The 21,272-nt window shown below is 38.5% G+C and overlaps 1 protein-coding gene across 1 annotated transcript in view; it reads right to left on the bottom strand.

Annotated features, from left to right (window-relative positions):
- Positions 1 to 19,258, bottom strand: part of LOC149276021 (myosin-binding protein C, fast-type-like) — a 72,440-nt gene extending 53,182 nt beyond the window's left edge. Inside the window, exons 1-5 of the mRNA XM_089504031.1 lie at positions 19,221 to 19,258; positions 16,073 to 16,270; positions 14,831 to 14,913; positions 2,640 to 2,726; positions 600 to 629 (exon numbers count right to left, since the gene is read on the bottom strand). Coding sequence (XP_089360157.1) covers positions 600 to 629; positions 2,640 to 2,726; positions 14,831 to 14,913; positions 16,073 to 16,270; positions 19,221 to 19,258 — 436 coding nt within the window. The remainder of the gene's footprint in view (positions 1 to 599; positions 630 to 2,639; positions 2,727 to 14,830; positions 14,914 to 16,072; positions 16,271 to 19,220) is intronic.
- Positions 19,259 to 21,272: the final 2,014 nt, after the last annotated feature.

The following is a 21,272-nucleotide window of genomic DNA, read 5'->3' as shown; positions in this document are numbered from 1 at the left end:
TTGCATCAGGTTTCATTCATAGCAATGTCCAAACTCATTGGAGATCCACACTTGTGTCCTCAGCATATAAGCGGTACATCTTCTGTTGTATTTGTCTTGCAATTCAAGAGTGAATATTAAAGGATTCGAAAATGCATCAAACACCCTTGGAAGGTCTACAATCAGAATTTAGTTAGGTGATGAAGCTTCCATCTTGGCCGATTTTGCTTATCGTCTAACAATTCTTCAACTCTGCCGACGTCCTTTGGTCATCAGGATCAGTTCTTATATTAGTGAACGTGGCCAACGGATACCTTTGAGTTCTTCTGTTCACTAAATACCCATTGAGAGAAACAAATCTCAGACCAGTTCCTGTATGTCGTATCTGAACTTGGGTTCTTGTGCAATAATCAAAATCAGCATTTTGTTGATCGATTAGAAAAATATGTTCTGTTTCTTCTTGGCTTCCTCCGGTAAATAGTTTTTTAGTGGGAATGTTGAAATTCAGCTTGATCTGAGTGTCACTCAATGTTCCTTGATGTCCTCAGCTCATGGTGATGAAGTAGAGGAATACTTAGCATACCAGATGATTTATCATCGTCCTCTACGTGTTAACTTACCGTCAGGTGGCAATTCCCCATCACTGGTGTCTAGAAATCAAAAAATGAAAACGGAAATACATAAATTAATATAAGAAAACAAGTTCTATGTATTGTAACTACAACTTGGCGTTCTTTCTCTTTTTTTATGTTACATCATGTAGAGCAAGTTTTCAAAGGGGAATCGTAAATAACGTAGCTGCACCAGACGGACGAAACCACTGAATTTCAGCCACGATGATGCTTTCTTTCACTGTTCTCCACAAAGACACCAGAAACCATTCATACCCCATTGCAAAATGGCTCTTCAACTCCTCCCAAGCCGTCCAACGTTTGGACTTCCGACGACATGGATGATGGTGACTTGACAAAATATCGCGTGCAAGCATGCATATGGAGAAGGACTCCGGTGGCAAGGACACCAAGGGATGGCACGGAAAAAAACAAAGAAACAAATACATGCCAACACAGAAACACACAAGTGCAGATCCATTTAAGCACATAGAACATTTATCGAGAACATTGTTGGTTTACCAAGACTCAACAAAAATGGATGTTGACTAAAAACCAAATATAGATGTAGAAAAAGTATGGTATAGTATGATATATATATGGTTTCAAGGTCTACTTCAACACAACATTCGGTCAAACATAAGCATGTGCCGTGTAGTATTACTATATAATAGTAACCTCATCTGTATATCTTGGAACAATGATGATGAAAAGTGTGTGAGTAAGACTGGAGTAAAGTCCAGCGGTAAAGGTGTCAAGTTCCACCAGCTTCTCAATGATAATTTGGAAGTTCTGCTGATTTTCATGAAGTATAATGTTGTTGAGTGCTATAATTCATGTAAGTCTTCGCAACTTCAAAACCGATAACTATAGAATAATGAAGGAACTTAACACCTTTACCACTGGATATCACTCATACTCCATGGATCAGATCCATATTATAGTTGTGCATAAAGCTCGGTATTCCTTTCTGAGCAGGTACACATAGTGGATTCTTGTCTTATTTATCACACTAAACAAAAAGTATGTCGCTGGTAGAATTCTTGTCCATTAAAGGACAATTAACACATATATTGTTTGGAAGCAGGGGAGAATATTTTTTGCTGGTTGTGGATTTTAACTATATGTAAAAATGTATATTGGGAGGACAAAGACATTGGAGGACACACACAACATTTTACGTTGACAAAAACTGAAAATAGACGTACAAAAAACAGAAATACAAAAGACAATGACCTCCTAACATTCGTTACGGTCTACAATAACGGATGATTCAACAAGGTTTCCCGGGTTAATGGGCTTCTTGTATTGCTTCTGTTCTGTTGTCCTCATGGAACGATAGAACTCCACTAGGTTTTGTAATACGACTTTACTCAGTTAGTAGAGTCTTGAACCCCTATTTCATGAACGTTTATGAATGACGACCTTCGCAACCAAAATATGGACAATTCCATGGTGGTGAAGGACTAAAAGTTTGCTCTTCGGGTTCAATATAACTTTGTACGTTCTCTAAAATGTCTTTCATCCAGTTGACGCCGAGTGACTACAGAATAACATACACAGTTGGTCACATGTTGAAACATTGTTTCCCATGTTGTATGTTTCTTGTGTTGACCCTTCTAAAAGGGTCAGTCATCCAAATCGTACATCATCCACAATATAACGCATAAACATATAACATAGGATACAAACCAAGGAGCGGCTTTTCCATATCATTCCCAATACACAAGACAAACTGTAACACAAAACACATTGCGACACAAGACATACATGTAAAGTGCTACACTGCGCAACGGCAGAGCGTATTCCTACAAGCAACACAATTAACACAAATACAAAAAAAAACAAATGCAAAACAACCAGGAGTTTATTGCATGACATGTTTTACAAAGGCATACAAGAGAATATCGGAACGTACAACATAGGTTCGTTTCTCCTACGATACGTTTACCACCGGTGGCATGCGGTATAATGTTGTTAAAAGCCACAACAACTTAAGTTTTGACGGGAAGTCCAGAAGAAAATGTTATCATTGTATAAAGATGTTACCTGTCGGCGGTTCCTGCGGTGCTTCAGGCTTCGGTTCTGGTTTAGCAGCTGACTTTGGAGCTGGTTTCGCGAGACCCTTTTTAACTGCTAGAGAAAGAATAAAGACTTAAATATTCTACGTTTCCTTAAGTGTTTTCTACAGCGAAGGGAAAGAACCAGTCTATAAAACAAAACTTATATCAATATATCATCCTCTCTCATAGATGTTATATATTTCTGCTCTGTTTTACTTTATTACCCTTTTGTTTGTCATCTTTACAGCGGCAGTAAAGTGTGACTGTAATCCAATCAATTGTTCTGAAACGTCTGTTAGCGCAAGTGGTCATGTCTAATGTAGAGACATTATTTAACATCTGTGAATGCTTTATATCTTAATCCAATCTACAAGACAAACACCCTGACTCCTTATACTGCCAGTGTTAAACAATAGAATGGCTCAGTCTTAATCACTCAGCTAGACACTCTGACCAATGAGTCTGTGGAGGAATGGACTTCATTATAATTGCCAAAAAGCATCAGGTCAGTGTGGTGTTTGAGCAGGGAAAGTCACCCAAAATATCACATGACTGACAACAATGTGGGCCTCCAGGTCTGCAGATAAAGGGAGTTTATTGGAGCAAACTGAAACAAAACCATGTTTTTAATGCTAAACTCAATCACTACATACATCACTTCATCTGTAAGGACTGGATGTAGATGGAACAAAGCAAACTCCAGGCATAAATGAAGCTCTCCGTTGACTTAACATTGAACTTGGCAATAATAAGGGGTTTAATAGAGCATTCAAATATCAAGAACAGATCCATGTTTTAAGAAAAAGATTTAGGGGGTCCCTTCCCATCCACAATCTGGGATTTCCTTTGGTACAAGTTACATAAGTAACATCATATACTATAAGCTTATATTACATTACTATATTATTATATATTACATTATATTACTATTATTTTTTTTATTATTATTACTATATTATTATTATATATTACATGATATTACTATATTATTATTATTATTATTATTATTATTATATTGTTACATTAATATAATAACAAAGTGGTACGTTTTAAGAGAATTCTGCAGCACTAGCAACATGGGGGGAACGAGGCTAGCAAGGGGAGCAAGAGGCTGCTCTTATTTGGTTTGGGGCTAGCATTATTATAAAAGATCTTAGTGGTAAGATATGTATTTTTGCAGATGATACAAAGGTCTACAACAAGGTAGACGTTCCTGGTAGAAGATGCCAAATGGCAAGGGATTTAAGTAAATTAGATTAATGACTGAGTGACGTTCAGCTGCAGTTTAATGTTGATAAATGTAAAATAATGCACTTGGGACATAAAAATCCCAAGGCAGAATTCAGCACTTTTCTGAAGAGAGGGACTTAGGAGTAATTATTTCTGATGACTTAAAGGTAAGCAGACAATGCAATAAAGCGTAAGAAAATGCAAGCGGGGTCCAGGGTTGTATAGCAAGAGGCATTAGTAGCCGGAAGAGGGAGGTGGATCTAGAGACTCATCTCCAGAAGGATATTGACATCTTGGAGAGAGTTCAGAGGAGGGCTATTAAAATGGACAAGATAAGCATACAGCGATCTTGTGTATAAAGAAGGGCTTTTTTGGCCACATTAATACAGAAACATTTAAGTAACCTTGCATACAGTACTAAATAAGTGTTAAGTATCAGATTATGAATTAAAGGGAGGTATGAATGTTCCCAATGAAGTAACACTACCCCATCTAGTAGCCATTTAAGCTTCACTGCTTAATTTTTTATATTTAAAAAAAAAAATGAGATGGCTGAGCCCCCGCACACACCCATCTGGTATCGAATCACAGACACATGCACATAAAAGAGACCATGTGCATAAAGTCTCTTAATATAACTCGGCCAATCTAACATAACGCTGAGCCATCAGATGAAGAGATGTATTAACTACACTCACTTCCCTGAAGGCACCCACTCTTTCCTTCACACCCCGTCCACAGTGTTTAAATAAGCCCTGGCATGCACGGACAACACTCGGGTTCCCAAAGCACCGCATACAGTACGGATCAGATACATTTTCTTGCATGTCCTCTGGTCCCAGCCCATGGCTTCCTTTTGGCGGCGTTATCCAAGACTAGAGTCAGCTGTTGGTGTAAGCGTGTGTCTGTGTACGCTTGCTGGATGCAGACATACATTTCTTAACTTAGGCTGTATCATGCTACACATGCTTATCATTACTAAACAGGTTCAAATTAAAAGGGAAAATTAAGTTTAGAAGGAAGATCTGTCTGTCTATCATCTATCATACCTGAAGACTCTCGGTCTTCAACATTTAGTCTCAAGTTTTTACCAGAATCTCTGGATTTTACGGTAAAAGATCATACAGACTGGGGTGGACTCCTTATTCTACTCTGATTTCCCATTGATGCTTGTCCCAATAGACATATAGAAACATATATATTTATGGCACATCAGACCCGTCTGGTCTGGTCTGCCGTTTTTCCTGCTGTAAAGACTCAAACCTTAATCAGTCGTTGGCCTCGTCTTAGATTCGGGAGCCGTATCCCCAAAATAAGGAAGTAGCTGTTTTTTGTATAGCTTGCAAGCAACCAATGGAACCTACTTGGTTAATCCTACCAGTAGCTTAAGCAGTCTCAAAGATTAAGCCACGCATGAGTAATAAATACACAGTGATCATCCAATCAGCTTTGGTTCCTGACATTTAGTGGTTCATTTGATGCTTTAAAGGGATCTATTCATCAACGGACGGATTGACAAGAGAGTTTCCTGGAAAGTTGGGGTCTCTGTTTTATGACATCACTTTATATGAAGAAGGTCCAACCTCTGAGCTTCTACCACAGGAAGATCTTGACCTGGCCCTGTATGATGTATAGTTAAATCAATGAAATTTTTTAGTCTCCTCACCCATTAAATTATGCATTATACAGGGGAAGCTCAGACACCAGGGGTAAGCACCAACATTGCTCATGGTGGACAATTTAATGATGTTCTGTGGACCTTCATAAACCCTGCCACAGACACTGGCTTAATTGTACGGATGTTTTGCCTATCCCTGTCAGAAATTCTTGTTGGAGAAACCTGTCCATGTTGGCCCTTCATAATGAATAGGGAAGTGAGGAAGCCACAACAGAGAGATAGACAGACAGTATGCCCCCTCGATGTATGTCAGTTTATTTCTTGCAAGCAATGACAGGTTCTAACGGTGTAAATATGAGCCGTCGGATAACTCTTATGCTGTCGTTCAAAGTTATAAGAGGGAGTCTCATGTGACAATCTGTAAATTTAAAGCTGACCTATCAATATACTAATTAAAGACCCCATACCTGAAAGAATCCCCCCCCTCCTCTCCCAATATGACTGATTGGCCCCAAGCTGACCTTTTTGGGCCCCTTCTCAGATTGCAAGCTTCTTGGGGTCTCTCCTAATTGGGAGTGAAAGATCGGAGCAACAGACTGTTTAATAAACACGCAACGAGGATATAATTAGCTGTTTGCCTTGGCGTAAGAAAATTACACGATTCAGCAAATAAAAGAACAGATGCACTAGAGATCCGTGAAATGAAATCCCACCGAACGAGATAATTACTTTCTTTGCTTAAACCAAAACGTCGGAATTTCATGAGGCCTATAATTATTTGGTTAGTTTCCAGACAGGCGGCAACACACGGCTATTTCTCTTGGTGAGGAGTAGACGGCTTCCTTGTCATTTGGTTTTGATAATAGAGTTACATTGAAAACGGAACACGAGGGGGGCCAGAATCATTCCTCCAAGAAGCCTCCAAGAAAGCAGTCCAAAAACACCGGGCAGATCCAGTGCTCTCCAAGACATATAAAGGATCCAGTCATGAAAGGGAGTTCTTATTACTCTAGAGACCCTGGTGGCCATATGTATAACCCTTCAGGCTTCCACCTTCTAGTTTTAAATCAAACCTTCCAGTCCTGGAATTCCTCTTTCTATTAAAGATTATTATCGCTTCTTGGTCTTGATTTAATCCCTTGACATGCTTGAAGGTTTCCATCATGTCTCCCGTTTCCCTTCGATCTTCTAGGACGTACGTAACAAGGTTTCTAAGTCCTTCCTGCTGGAGAACCCCAGCCATGGCCAACACATTTCACAGTTACGCGAGTCCTTATAGTTTAAATACTTTTCTTGAGTTCGAGCCATAAGTGCTTTACAGGTAAGGGAGGCAACGGCCCCCCATGAGCTTCACTGATGGACCTGCTCTGTCCCACCTAATCAGCTGACTAAATGCAGCATTTAAAACACCAATCCTAGTACGGTGGAATATCCAAACCATTCCCAAAAATCATTATTTAATCAGGTAAACATTTTATTAATTTATATAGTTTTTTGGGGGGGAATCCCTAATTGTCACGTGACACCAAAGGAGGCATTGATAGGTGGTTGTCATAGAAACAGAAAAAAGCTTTGTGTTGGTTTTGTACGATTACACTGATCTGGTAAGGTTTATTTACTGGTGGACAAGTCCCGTTGACTGCCTATGTGGGACAACATGTCTAATCTGTTTATATGTATTTATAATTATTACTTGCTTCGTAAAAAAAAAACATCTAACTGATCACGAAACACCAATAATCCAAATGTTTTTGACATTTCGCCCCTAATTATCGCAGCCTCTTGACTCTATCTATACGATAATGGCATGTGCTAACTGTAAATGTTATATGGCCAAGGGGATCGGGTGACGCAGTGTTTGGAAATCTGTCATCACGCAGAACGGATGAAGGTTTTAAAAGAAACATATATCGCACATTCTAAACGTGGCCGAGCGGTGACACACATCTTAATTAAGGACAGTGCTTTAATTGGGGTACGTCGGTGACCCGTGATACGATTATTTTTAATGTAAAAGAAAAAGAATTTCATGAAAATCAAACTTTACATTTGTCTTTTATTTGAAGATTAAGCTAAAATGGGCCAAAAAAATAAAATACATTCTAGGAACTATTTCTACATTTGATTATGCAACGTTTTATTGGTTGCTATGGAGCCAACTACACATTTAGAACCATGCCCCAGAATGGACACCATCAGGGGGATACAAGCAGTACCTGTGTATGGGGTCCAGGCAAGTATTGGTGCCCGGGTCCCATTATCTGTCATGCGTCCCCTCTTTGCCACTCACAGCCTGATATGTCAGCTGTGTCTAAGCCATCGCAGGCTTTGCCACTCAGATTGCCCATTTCTGGGCATTGGGGCCCACTGGCCCCTATCCGGAGATTAGGGCCTGGTAGCACCTTATTGGGCATTGGAGCCTAGTGGCTTCGTTGCAAGCTTCAGGTCATGGTGGCCCCATTGTGGCCATTGGGCAGTGAGAGGGGCATGGGCAGGGAGTCAGGGGCTGCATGATGTGGCGCGGTGGTAGGAGCATGGGTGGTAGATGGGGTAGGGGGTCCTGTCTTTAGTTATTATGGGGCCCCGCGATTTCTAATGGGTGCCTGATACAGTACAATACCTTCGAAGGATTGTGTTTTCTCAGGGGAGTATGCATATATGCGTGAGCAGGCATCGGGGGGGGCACTTGGCTTTACTTAACCCTATGCTTAAAGGTACCAGCTCTCCCCCACCAGTCATAATAAAAATATTTTCCTTGGACACGTCTGGAAGACCCCCTGTCTGCTTAACCACTATCCGCTTCACCAGCTTTAAAACAAGTTAAAAGCCACGTAAGTCCTAAACCTCAGTAAGTCCTAATAGTCATTAGACAGGAGGCTGTTAAATGGCGTGTAGCTTGTCCATTCACACATATGCATACAGCGGCACAGATGTTCCTTATCTCTGCGTCGGGTGAAGAAAGATGGACTTTTAAAGGAGATATTAGGGCTGTATAACAAATTGAACTTCTAATGTCTGTGCTGATAGAAGGAAGCATACTCAAGTATGCTCCCTTTCCATGTGTCGCAAGACTCCCTATGAAATCAAATGGGGGAAACAGCAGCCAAAGTTATCAATGCCAGCTAGATGCTGAAGCTTGACTTCAATGGGAGTGCGACAAGGCATCCGCATTTCAATAAGAGCGCACACTCACACTCGCATGCGATAAAATACATCGGAGCCCATGCAAAATGGACCTCAATATGCATTCAACATGAAATTAGGAGTGGAGCGTCCTAATGTATCCCATTCCCCTGTAAACATTGTTGGCATGTAGGAACTTCCCGTGATAAGTGCTATTTGATATGTTATGACATAAACAGCTATATCAGTATATCGCAGCTGTTCAGTATGTAATGATTTCCAAGACATGGATATGTTACTGTATGCAATACTGGACTGAAACAGTATATATATCACCTGTGCAGATACATTAAATCATGTTAAATATTATTCGCTATATACATTAAGCTTTTTTTATTCACGATAAATATATAAAATATAAATGAATATATATTCTGGAAGAGATACAGCATGTTTCCCCTATTTAATGAATTTCGAATGTGGTTGTTATTGGTAGGAATTACTACATGGATACGGGAGATAATGAAGAGGCTTTTGTTAATATTTTTAATAATCTGCCATGTTTTAACCACTTTATTAAGTTGTTTCATGATACATTTTATTCCTACACATTTGATATTGATATTTTGATAATAACTGATGGTTCAATTATAGGGAAATAATATTAATAATGATAATAATAATTGATTTATATAGCACCACCATATTCTCATACTCAAAAGCTTAGGAGGACCCTACTCAAACAAGCTTAGAACCCAATAGACTTAATAGTATGAAAGTGGAGAAAGAACCCAGTTTTCTGGGAGCTCATGGATTTACTTAAAACACATGCAAAGTGAATTGATTATAAAGTTTGTCTCAAGAAAATGGCGGCGATTAGCAGACTCAATTCGGATTTATTTCAGCTAAGAACTTCGAGAAGTCAATACCTTAAGTAGACAATTAGACCAAGATAGATACTCATCAATATACTATAAACCATGAAAGAACGTCATCTGCAGGACCTAAAGAACATCCAACAGACATCTATGGAAAGGACAGATTATTTCATTCAATGGGATTTTTTTCAGTCCAAGGAGTTAAAATCCAGCAAATCACACCCAAATGACTTAATATCCTATAACAAACATATGGATAGATCCATTTCCCTTGATAAAGACATATAGAATCTCTAATTTGCAGCATATTCCTGTTAACAGTACCAATTTTTATACATTCTGACATCACCTTTTACTTATTAACCAAATGCTTTTGGACAACACATGGTCCTTGTCTATTGGTTTGCAGCCATCTTTTCTTTTATTGTGCGAAAAGACAATCTTAATGCTTTATGTCCCCAGTTCTAATATAATTTTGTTCTACCACTCTTAAGTGTATCATTGCATGTGCCCCCTACTATTATTATATTTAGGGAAACAGATACCATGTTACATGATGACTGCCTAAACAGTCCATTGGCATGGGGATCCCATCAAGCATAGAACAGACAAAACAATCTTGGAACATGAACTGAAGAAGTATAATAAGAAGTATAATAAGAGGAGATGTTCAGTGTCACACCAACTGGCCATATCCAGGTATTTATGTACATTATATGTATATATTCCATTTGTCATTTAGATCTAAGTTTATATTCTAAAATTATTTTGTCTACGCCATCCTTGATGGGTTGTCATCTGACATATGTTGTGACCTCGTTAACCAGACAAAAACAGATTAAAGAACTTGCCAGGTATGGAGAAGACTACCCCGAGATAATGAGGTTGAAACGCGATAGGGAATTGATTTCTAAAATGTATGTTGGAAATATGATAGGGGGGTAATAAGATAGATTAAAAATAGATCAAGAAATATTATAATTGCTTTGGCTGCCATAAATTATAATTGGCCTTCGGGGTTTCTGTTGTATGGAGTACAGAAAAATCATCTAGGTTTAAAGTTGATAAGGGCTGGGGTTACTATGAAGATAATTTTAATAACCAAATAAAGGGACAGTATAATGTCTCTAACAGCCTGCTTATGAGAGTGGTCTATGTCTATGTCTATGTGCCTAGTATCGACATGCTTTAAGACCCAATCTCCAACTGTGACCTCTTTTGCTAGGCTTTTTCTCCTTCACCAACTGATGTACCTCTTTTTCACCTCTTCTACCCCTCTTTCCTTTCTACCTTGGATCATCTCCATGCCTGGGAAGTCTCTGGGTTTGACACAGAGTCTCCTGGTGAAGCCTTGTTTCCCCGGGTCTCCAGCTGAGTTTCTTTCTTTCTCCAGGCAGGGAACTAGTGTGTCGCCATTCATATTCCCCAACCCATGTTCTGTCCACTATCCTCTGATACCCTTTCTTAGGTCTGACCCTCTATTACCCCTGTGTGTTCAAGTACAAGCTAGCCATCTTACCAAGGACTAATTTTAAGAGATCCACTACAATACAGTAAAGTTCCTGGAACGCTATATCACGTTCTTGGGTCCCCCATAACAAGGATAATTATCATGTCTAAGACGCCTATGAAATATTATACATGGCAACAAATTATGTTTACCATGGCAATGCCAATTATTATTGAAATATATATCAAAAGTATTTGTTTCTGTAAGCCCAAATTGTTATGTCCCGTATACTCATTGTGCAGATCTATGGAATATGATGGCACTATATAAATCAATAAATAATATTTGGTACCATAACATTGCGAGTACAACACAATTTAATCTTTAATTAGAATACAATCCACATCTTCCAACCCCCTTTAATTTTTAAGGGCAAAGGACGGGAGCTTGGCCCTTCAAATACTGTTTGGGGGAAGACTAGAACACAGCCACAATTCTATAAAGGAGATGTAAGGATAGAGAAATCATCAACTCAATTCTGGGTAGCAGAAGGACCCCAGTCATAGTTTATAACTCTACGTTGGCACAATGTATAGGTGACAACTAATATATCTATGGCTGTTGGACTTTAGGCAACGCTTGCAACATCATACTATAAATCAAGTGAAAGGCTCTGGGAGGTCAGAGAAAGAAAGATGAAAGAAATTTTAGAATACTTTGTTATGCTACAGCTTGGAAAACGCTTCGGGGAAAAATGACGCGTCAGATCAAGCTACCAAAGCCGGCATCAACTTATCAGGCAGTTTAGGTTTCCTCTGCTTAACACCTGTCACTCATAGCGCATTGCATATGTAGACATGAATGCACCGTGAACGGATTCTTAATCTCCGCCAGGACTGGATATGGCTATTTAAATTCTGGAAATCTAGTCCCTTTTATAATGTGCCCTATGTGGGGGAAAAAAGCCATTTTTGAAACGTGGTCTGGCCAAGAGACGTCATTCCTCCTCCTGCCCAAAAATCCCATCATAATTTATTAAAAGGCTCCAGTTATCAATATTTTCAGATGCTCCAAAAATTAGGAGGAGAGGTTTCTAGGGGTTTTCTTATCCCTCTTATTAAAGTGATTTTGCCGATTAGGCTATTTACCCCACATTCTTCAGATGGAGATGGACTTTGGAAGCATCTGAGATGCCACCAAGAATGGAGAAACATAATCAACATTCACTATAGGTCAACAATAAATGATCTAGTGCAAAAAACTTTCAGCTGAGCTTCTTTGAAAAGAGCTGGTCTGAATTCCCCCAAAATTTTTTAATAAGATATCAAAAGAAATAATAGGAGAGAACAGCTATAAAAAGATGGTGAAGTAGCGGCACATCTTTGCAAAAAAAGTAGATTCATTGAAAAAAAAAACATTACATGTCCATAACAAAATAAATAAATAAATCAACGTTTCCACCCTATTGCATCTTCATCAGGGCATGCGCAGGTCATGCTTGTAAATTTTCACCCTGCTAAAAATCCAATAGGGTCAGAATGTTTTGTCGTTGGTTTTAATGGCATATAACATTCTAATTACTTAATAGATGTATTTTTTGTGCACCTGGCTCCTTTTTTTTTTGAGTGATATTTACTAAAATGGACTGTAGTTTGGTCATCTTTCAGAAGCTGGAGACCGTACTTTCCCTCAGCATCTCTGACCCAGTTGAGTTTATTAAAATGTCACCGTGAGCTCCTGCTGCAGCTGACCTGACGTATATATAGTTCGTATATAGTTCGCTGACAACCTGATATCAAGTGGAGCTCTGGATCTATGTTTCCAGAAAAGGAACATTCTCAACGCTTCTACTACACAAAAACACCTTTCATCACTATACGTAACGTATGTGTATTTATCATGCATGTTACAAAAGGTTCCTATGTTAATTAATTGCATGTTACAGAAATCAATAATCTTAGTATATATATATATATATATATATAAATATATATATATATATATATTATATGTTATAGTTATATATATATATAGCATGCAACATTGATATGAAAGCTCAAATACCAGCTGATAGATGTGCATATTATGGTGGTTTTCTATTATATTAAAATTTTAAAGATTTATTCGATATTCAATATTCGATAATAAAGGCTTATTCGATACAGGTTTTTTTTTTTCAGAAATAAAAATAAAATTACCGTATTTCATAAGAGAAAAGATTTAATTAGCGTATATTTCTAGCATTATTTCCTTAGTCCATGCAAATATGTGTATACACCCAGCATTCCATTATAAATCCGATACAGCTTGTATTATGACACTCCTGAATCTACATGTAATATTTAATCAGGAGCCTCTGTAACCTTTATCCGCCAGGATTTGCATCTTAATGCTTCAAATGAGTAAGCGTCATTTATTAAAAGTGATTTATAAAAATCGTCGACCTTAATGTAGCATTTGAAAGCTTTTTAGCATCTTTGGATGGTAAAATCTTCTAACATGATAATTATGATCTTGAAACAAAATCCCCCCCCCCAGCTATAATCCATATAGACTATATAGAAGAAAAACTATCATACCCGGTTTTGTTGGTTCAGGCATGTTTGTCTGTCACCCTCCTGGGGATCAGGAACAAAGTCCTTCTTGAGGTGTCTTCTTGTCGCTTTAAAGAGCATCTCTCCTCTCTTGGGAGACGTTGATAAATGTCACCTGACCCCTGGAGCGTGTTGCCAAATTCCTAAGTCGTTCCATAAACTTCCCTAAACCTCTAGTTCAGGGAGGGGGGAGGCATCACAGTTTAGCCTTAATAGTATCAGACAGCAAGGAGCGATAGGGTCTGATTTTGTTTATGAAAAGTCTATAACAGTCCCTCAAAACTTAGATGAATACGTTGGACGAAAGAGCCGGCTGTGTGCAGTAACCAAGAGAGTGAAAACGAGACGGGGGATAGAATCCACAGCTGAGCTTGACTCCTATTGTGATGGGTATATAAGATATCCACAAGAAAATATTCCGGGAACGGAGAATTTGCTCTCGCTTTCTTTGGTTTTGATAGAATTTTCCAAAATAATGAATAATGAATAATGTCGTACTGCACAGCTGGTGGAGAAATAGACTTCTTTCCAACTGGACCTCCAAGAAAAAGGGGATTTGTTTCTAGGAATAGGACAATAATTGCACTATGAAAGATAGCCTAGTTAGATCCCACCTTGTAGCCTTCAGAGGTCATTTAACAATGTAATAGTATCTCTTCTATGGAATGATAATAATTTTGGGGTATCTGGGAAGAAACCACAAGCTCGTGAATAGTTCATTCTTGGTTAGACCAAACATCGTTATTGGCTTCAAAAAATACAGAACGCTAATCTCTTATCTCTTTCTTCTCATAAAAGCAGACTCATAGTAAACCCCAGATTAGCACCGCTATGACGGTAACGTAATATGAGCACATCAACAACACTTTCATAATTATCTACTTGATTGTTTATACCTTTTGCCAAGAAGCCATAATCCTGATGGCCATGGTAGATGAGATCAGCCTACATTGCTTAGGTGGTTTATATCTGTGGCCCCGCTGTGCCACAAAGGTCACAGTTGTTAACCAATATCTCCTAGTGTCTTGGAAGATACCCATAAGAGTTTAACGAGCATTCTGTAGACACTTGACTAGAAGTCAAGGACATCATTTTATTTATTCCAGTTTGGCATATGACAATATGGACTATAATGACCCAATTAGCACAAAAACCATCCTTGATTTGCATCATATGTAATTCAACACCTGTATTTACAAACACACATAATCACATATACACTTATGTGTGACTATTCCAAATGAACCGACCAGGAGACTTCTCTGCATCTTCTCAAGAGTTCACCTGCGATATCCCAATGAAAAAAAGCAGCACTTGATGTGCTCAGATCTAAAATCAGCGCGACCCTGGCAATTCGCTCATTCACCCTAAAATAAGTTGAAATTGGTTAACATGAACTGTCAAATTTCCATATATTCGGTATACACGCGAGTGTCAGAACGCGACAAGCAACCCATTCATTGGAGCTGTTTCCGAAGTTGTAAAATATATGAGTTGTCCTTAAGACTAGGTTAACCGAGCATCCCATCGAACATGGGAAAGGGAGATCGGGGCATGGGGGGGGGGAAATAATTTTACTTAATGGGGACATTGAGTTCCATAGAATGATCTGACTATTGTAGATACACCTTACTGGTATGCCCATTGTATATAAAATCCACTTTCATACCCAAGGCTGGGAGCTAAACGCAGACCTCGGCTCTCACCACCATACACAGATCCTAATGTACACTCAATCCTGTGCTAAATTTAGACCCCCCCCTCCCTGCTACACTCAGATCGTACAGCGACCTCACAATTATATTAAAGGACAGCCAACCAGAACAGTTACAATTACCGTATAAGAATGCAAGGAGCGCAAATAAATAGTGGCATTTATAAATAAATACATAAAAAAGTTACAACTTTTTAAAATATATTTATTTATAAATACCACTATGTATTTGCGATCCTTGCTTTCTTATACTTTTACTTTTTTTTAAAGTTGATAGGGGTGTATCTACTTAACCAAGCGAGCAGCATTTAACCTTTTCACATAATTTAATCTCCTTTCATCGCCTTCAAAACTGTGCATAGATCATGCAAAAAAAAAAAAACAAATGTAAAAGAATATTACAGTCAAATTAATTAAAACGTTACAGTTTTTCTGAGCTTTTCTGAACTAATTCTGGGTGGCACTTAAGACTTTGAGAAAGTAACTAAAGTCAAAGCTATTTTCTCTTAAAACAAGAGAGTCTCTTAATGCATAAGGGGTGGAATAAGACTGTTCACGACAATACTGCTCTCTGCTGATTGGCTGGAGCCTGCATTGATCCTACCACCATGCGCCATTAACAGTTGAGAGATGGCAATTTAGGAAAACATTGCATCTTGAGAAAAGAAATTGTGTCACCATACTGAAAATAACATTGGCTCGTTCTAGAGAAGCCAAAGCTAATTATAAAGTTTAATGGCTCGTTAAGTATGATATAGATAATTGCTGATCTTAACACGGCGCTGTTCCATATTGCATACAGCTATTTATACCTATCTTTATCTTGACCAGGGCTGACAATTATCACTATATCAGGGGTAGGCTCTCCATTCATGTTTAGGCTCCTGCCTGGCAGCTCTTTGTGTTGGAATTGGTGAATGTATAGGCCAAGGGTTGCTCTATGTAAGCCACAATCTCTAAATAGTGCTTCTGCTCTTCCAGATTTTGTATGAGTCTCGCCACGTCTCTTCCTAAAAAGAAAGTACAGGAGCAAATTATGCATCACTACACAAAACAAACTAGTGGTAAGACGCGACCCTCCATCCTTCAACATCCATAGCTCAAAGGAGAGGCAGCTGAGGTCAAGTAAGCACTCTAAGGTTAAGTAATCTTCATGGGTGATATATTGATGGCAGATGATTGTTTTTGACACTATGTATAAAATGCTGCGCTTTGTAACCGTTTTTTTGTCTCGAGATTTTACAGTTGACACATATAAAAGGTTATATATATATATATATATATTCATATGTACAGCACAATTGAATAATATGGTGCTCTATAAAATAATAATAATAATACATAAAATAATAACTTATTATTATTGGCATTATTATTATTATAACCCTCTTAACATCCTCTCCTAACTTCCTCTTCTCAGAATCTGCCTGATTGCCTCTTCAAGTTATCTCTGCTCTATAGTTAACTTGCTGATTGTTGTTGATTGTTTGCCGGTAAAAGTAGCGGGTAGAGCTTCAGAACAACAAACGGATTCAATAAAAAATTTGATTTTTTTATTTTGGACTGTCCCAAAACAATCATAGCATATTTTTCACCACTTTTGTATGTACCACATGCGACAGGGCCTCCGAGACGACTTCCTGTCAACAGGCTCCTCCCCCCGACCTTGCGCCAATATATAAGAGTCAGGGAGATGATCTGGGGGAGAACTCCAGAGACTTCAAGTACGCCTAACGCTCCAAAAAAAAAAAAGAAATAATATATTTGTGATACAGAACATTTTTATGATTTATTTAAAGTTTAGGGTTAAAAAGCTACCCAGAGGCATTTTCAAAGAGCAATATTTAGCATAGTTTGATTTCAAAGGCTGCCATCCAACAAGCTATGAGAAGTTTATCTGTAATTTTACTCCCTTTCTGATGGGCATTTGATAAAGACAGCACTCGTCACAAATATAACTTATCCTTCCGTACCGCATGGCGATTCACTCAGATATATTTCATGTTGATGCTGACAGCCCTCAGGTCTCTAAGGTTTCTGCAAAATGCATCTAAATTTAAGACATAGTAACATCAGACCAGACATCTTGGATTCCAGGATAATTGCTATTTGTGGCTAGTTCATTTCCCTCCAAAGAAAATAAATATATTGAAAATTACAGGAAGGAAAAGGAAATTGAATAAAGAGAGAAAAGAAAAGGGCGAAAACGGGAAAGAAGAGAGGAAATAAAAAAAGAAATTCTCAGCAACGCACGTTATTCTGAAATTGAAAAAGAAATAAAAAGTAAAAAAAATAAAGAAAGAAATAAAATAAGAAAAAAAATCCAGCCCCTTTAAATTAGGAAGGCATCACTGACATTGCAAAGAAGGAATGGAATAATAGGAGGGCTTGAGGCCACAGAGCAAGGCATTAATAATTTATGACCAGGGAGCCTTTTGGTGCAGGGCCAGCGCTGGCCTCAAGCCAACTGAAGAGATCGGACTACTGAATACAGATGGTAAAACATAAATTACATCTACAGATGTCACTCATGGAGAGGGCATCAAAAAAGAGCTATGAGCTATAGCACCATTCTAGGGGCAGGCTGTCCTGTTAGGGGCAGGCTGGTGGTAAAAGAGGACAAACCTGGCCAAAAGGCCCCGTGATGTAGTAGCCCCAAAACACTGCTGATAAATATATTTATAAGCAAGTGTTAATTCTGGCAGTCACTTAAGAGAGGTGGTAAACCCCAAGGACCAGGCCTCGACTGGCGAACCAAGCAAATGCACACTGGGCCACTGGCCATGAGCGCACCATGATTAGTGTGTAGCCAGTGGCTAGATATACCCAGCCGCATGCTACGTGAGCATATAAACGTATGCATAGCTAGCCATTGGACGCTTTTAGGTCATCAGGCTGCTTACCTTTAAGTAATTGTCAATCCAGTTCTGCTAAGGACAATCTTAAATCTAAGACTAATCCTTGACTTCTAGGTTACAAGCTGTTCTCACTTTACATTTAATTTGAAACATTTTATTGTACAGAAAATGCCCAATATATCACATTCTTTTCCGAAGCAAAAGAGGTAAGGAAAAGGCTCTCAGGTTTAAGCACAAAACCACTATTCAAATGTAATACACATTTTCCAAAATCACTACATATTTAACTCATAAACAGATACAAATGGATCCAGACATGGTGTAAAATACTGTTTAAGTGATTGTTACACATAGCACCATAGTGGATGTTTGAGGTAGTAAAATGGACATGTGCCTTTCACTAGCTTCTGATGGTGACCCAAAATAGTAGTCCAACAAGCAACAGCCCATCTCCTTTCCTAACCGTCCCCTGACTTGGCAAAATGAGGCATGTTGTCCAGCTTAGACCAGATGCTGCAAACAGCCTCGACACCCAAAGACAATCGACACAATGGAAAGAACACAGAACAGGGTCCAACACTAGAAGACCCTGCTAAACGTTTTGGCCATATATGTATTTGCAAGAAGATTAAACAGCAGCTGGGAACTATTCCTCATATTGGTGACCTTCTGTCTCCAAATGTATCATTCATCATGTGATTCTTAAACTCCATCGAGCTCTCTCAGCCAATAAAACCCTTCTTATTCTATGCCCTGTGGAAATCTCAGACCTTTGGGCCACAGGACATGGTCTTCGTTCCCCAACCAGAGCATGAAGCTGGTGACCCCCTTAACTAAGAAGCAACTGGATGGGTAAAAAAACTCTAATCAATCACAATTAATCTAAACAAATATTGAATTCTCACTGTCACATTATGACGTTATGAATGTTGTGGAATTTTGATATAACGATGATAACAATACCTGTATTGCGGCTTTGATAAATATATGTCTTATTTATTACTATAATTATGTATTTTAAGAATGTGCCGTGCTAATTTCTAATCCCATTAGAAATATTATATGTGTTCTCCACAATATATAAATACACTATTTCACTGACCTTTTGATATTAATAGACGTCTCGCTAATGAGGTTCATTGTATCGCCATTAATACAAAGATGCAAGCAGCACGCCCCCTCTGGGGTTTACAAACCCCTTGTAAAGCTGGTTAGTTTTTCTACCATATATCAGAGGGGGTAACGAGAATTTTTCTCTTCATCTGATTGGTTTTCTGGACTTTTTGTCCTTGGGTGAGTGATAACGTGTGCCAAATTATTTTGACCCACCATAATAATGAGATATTTGGTTGGGTTGAGTGGCTTGTTTGAGATAAGCAGGTCCAAGGGAAGTATTTGGGGTTTGACTACAGCGACTTTGATTTTCTGATCTAAAAACATACAAAGTTCTATAAAGGTTTTCTGGGGTATGTTTTATTGTTTCGAGACCAATAATGTCCCATATTATTGACCTGACCTTAAATTATTTCAAGAACCAGGAAACATAGTTCTGACATAGGTGACAAAGTAGATGTAGGACTAAAGTGCCTATGATTAGAGTTGTGAAACAAATGGATATTGGGGATGTTATATTACTAGGGGTACTTTGCTAGGCTTGCCCCAGGGCTGAAAGTTGCTAGCCCTCCACGTGGGGAGAAAAAGTCAAAGGAATAAACCTGTAAGGTTCTGGTACGGATTTGGTTTTTGCTGAAAAAATTAGACACAAGTAGTTCATCTACTGATTTAATTGTTGTGTTCTCTAGAAGTAAGCCATTAACGGTACCCTTACAGCACATGCAATATCATACTCCGAGTGCCTAGTAATTTCAGGAACACGTAGAATGTCAACAGTCACAATGATTACTGCGTGACGGACTCAACGTAAGTTTAGCAGAACTATATGACAAGTAATGAATCCATTCTGGACTATCCATGCTTCTAGAAATACATGAATAAAACAAGGCGTTTGTAAGCCTCTTGATGTTATGTATCAAGGATTTTGACTGACGGGGGATATGTCATAAACTTGCCTCACCTAAGAATTTAGTAGGAGGAAAGTGGTAGAAACTGGAAGATGGTTGTGTCACTTTACAGATCACTGGTCGGATCTTGTCTAGAACCTTGTGGACTATACTGAAGACCCAATACCCATGGAAATGGGCATAATCACAGTAATCATATGCATCAATCTTTTTTCCCTACTGTATTGTTATCTTGAGTGAGGGAAAGAGGAAGATGTTTTTTATTGTATCGTTTTAACTGATTAACTGTTTTTAATCCGGTTTTGGGAGGTTCATTTTTCATATGGTGTCTAATAAAAGCCCTCAGTGTTCTGGGGAAAAAGTAACTGAAATGATACTTATAATTATGTTTATGTCCCAGGATCTGCATGATTATTCATCTCATGTCATCTCTCCTATTATTATGTTGCTGATTGTTGCTGATTGGTTAAGAGAGCCTTTGAAAGGATGAGTGAGAAGAAGGGAGAGGACTTTAGCTCGGGACATTGATTAGGTAATGCTGGCTCTGCCTTCTGAGACATAGATCTCGGCTTCCATTGAGTTAACAGTTAAAGCAAATACCTTCAAAATAATTACACTAACTGTTAAACTAAAAAAACACAAATTATGGGTAGTTTTAGTTGACAAATAATTTGGAGTAAAATAAATTATTTTGGTGTTGGTTTCAGGGGTTTTCTATTCTGCTCATTTTGATAAATGTGCATTACCCTGGACCGGGAACCGCACAACTGATCACAATGTTATATATTAAAACTTAAATTAGTAGTAGTAAGAAAAATAGAAAAAAATGCATTTTACTGGACTAAAAAAACTTCTCGTTAGGCTGATGCTCATTTGGAGTATAAAACCAAGGGCCCATATCAATGTCTGCCTGTAAAAGAACTCAAATGTCATATTGATTACAGGAAGAAATCAGGTAACAGGTGTCGCAGAGCTGGACGCTGCGTGCGATACAAGCCAAATATCACCACCCTTGGCATTCACAAGTCCGTAGGTCAGCTCCAAGGAACTCACACTCTGTATCCCTTAGCTGCCTAAGATGTGCAGATCAGATTTTTCCACGCGAGATAAACAATTATTGTGCCAGATACACA

Source organism: Sceloporus occidentalis, unplaced genomic scaffold (genome assembly GCF_023333645.1).
Source record: "Sceloporus occidentalis isolate IW3139 unplaced genomic scaffold, rSceOcc1.0.p SCAF_252, whole genome shotgun sequence".
Classification (NCBI taxonomy): Eukaryota; Metazoa; Chordata; class Lepidosauria; order Squamata; family Phrynosomatidae; genus Sceloporus; species Sceloporus occidentalis.
This window is presented reverse-complemented; position numbering and strand designations above follow the sequence as displayed.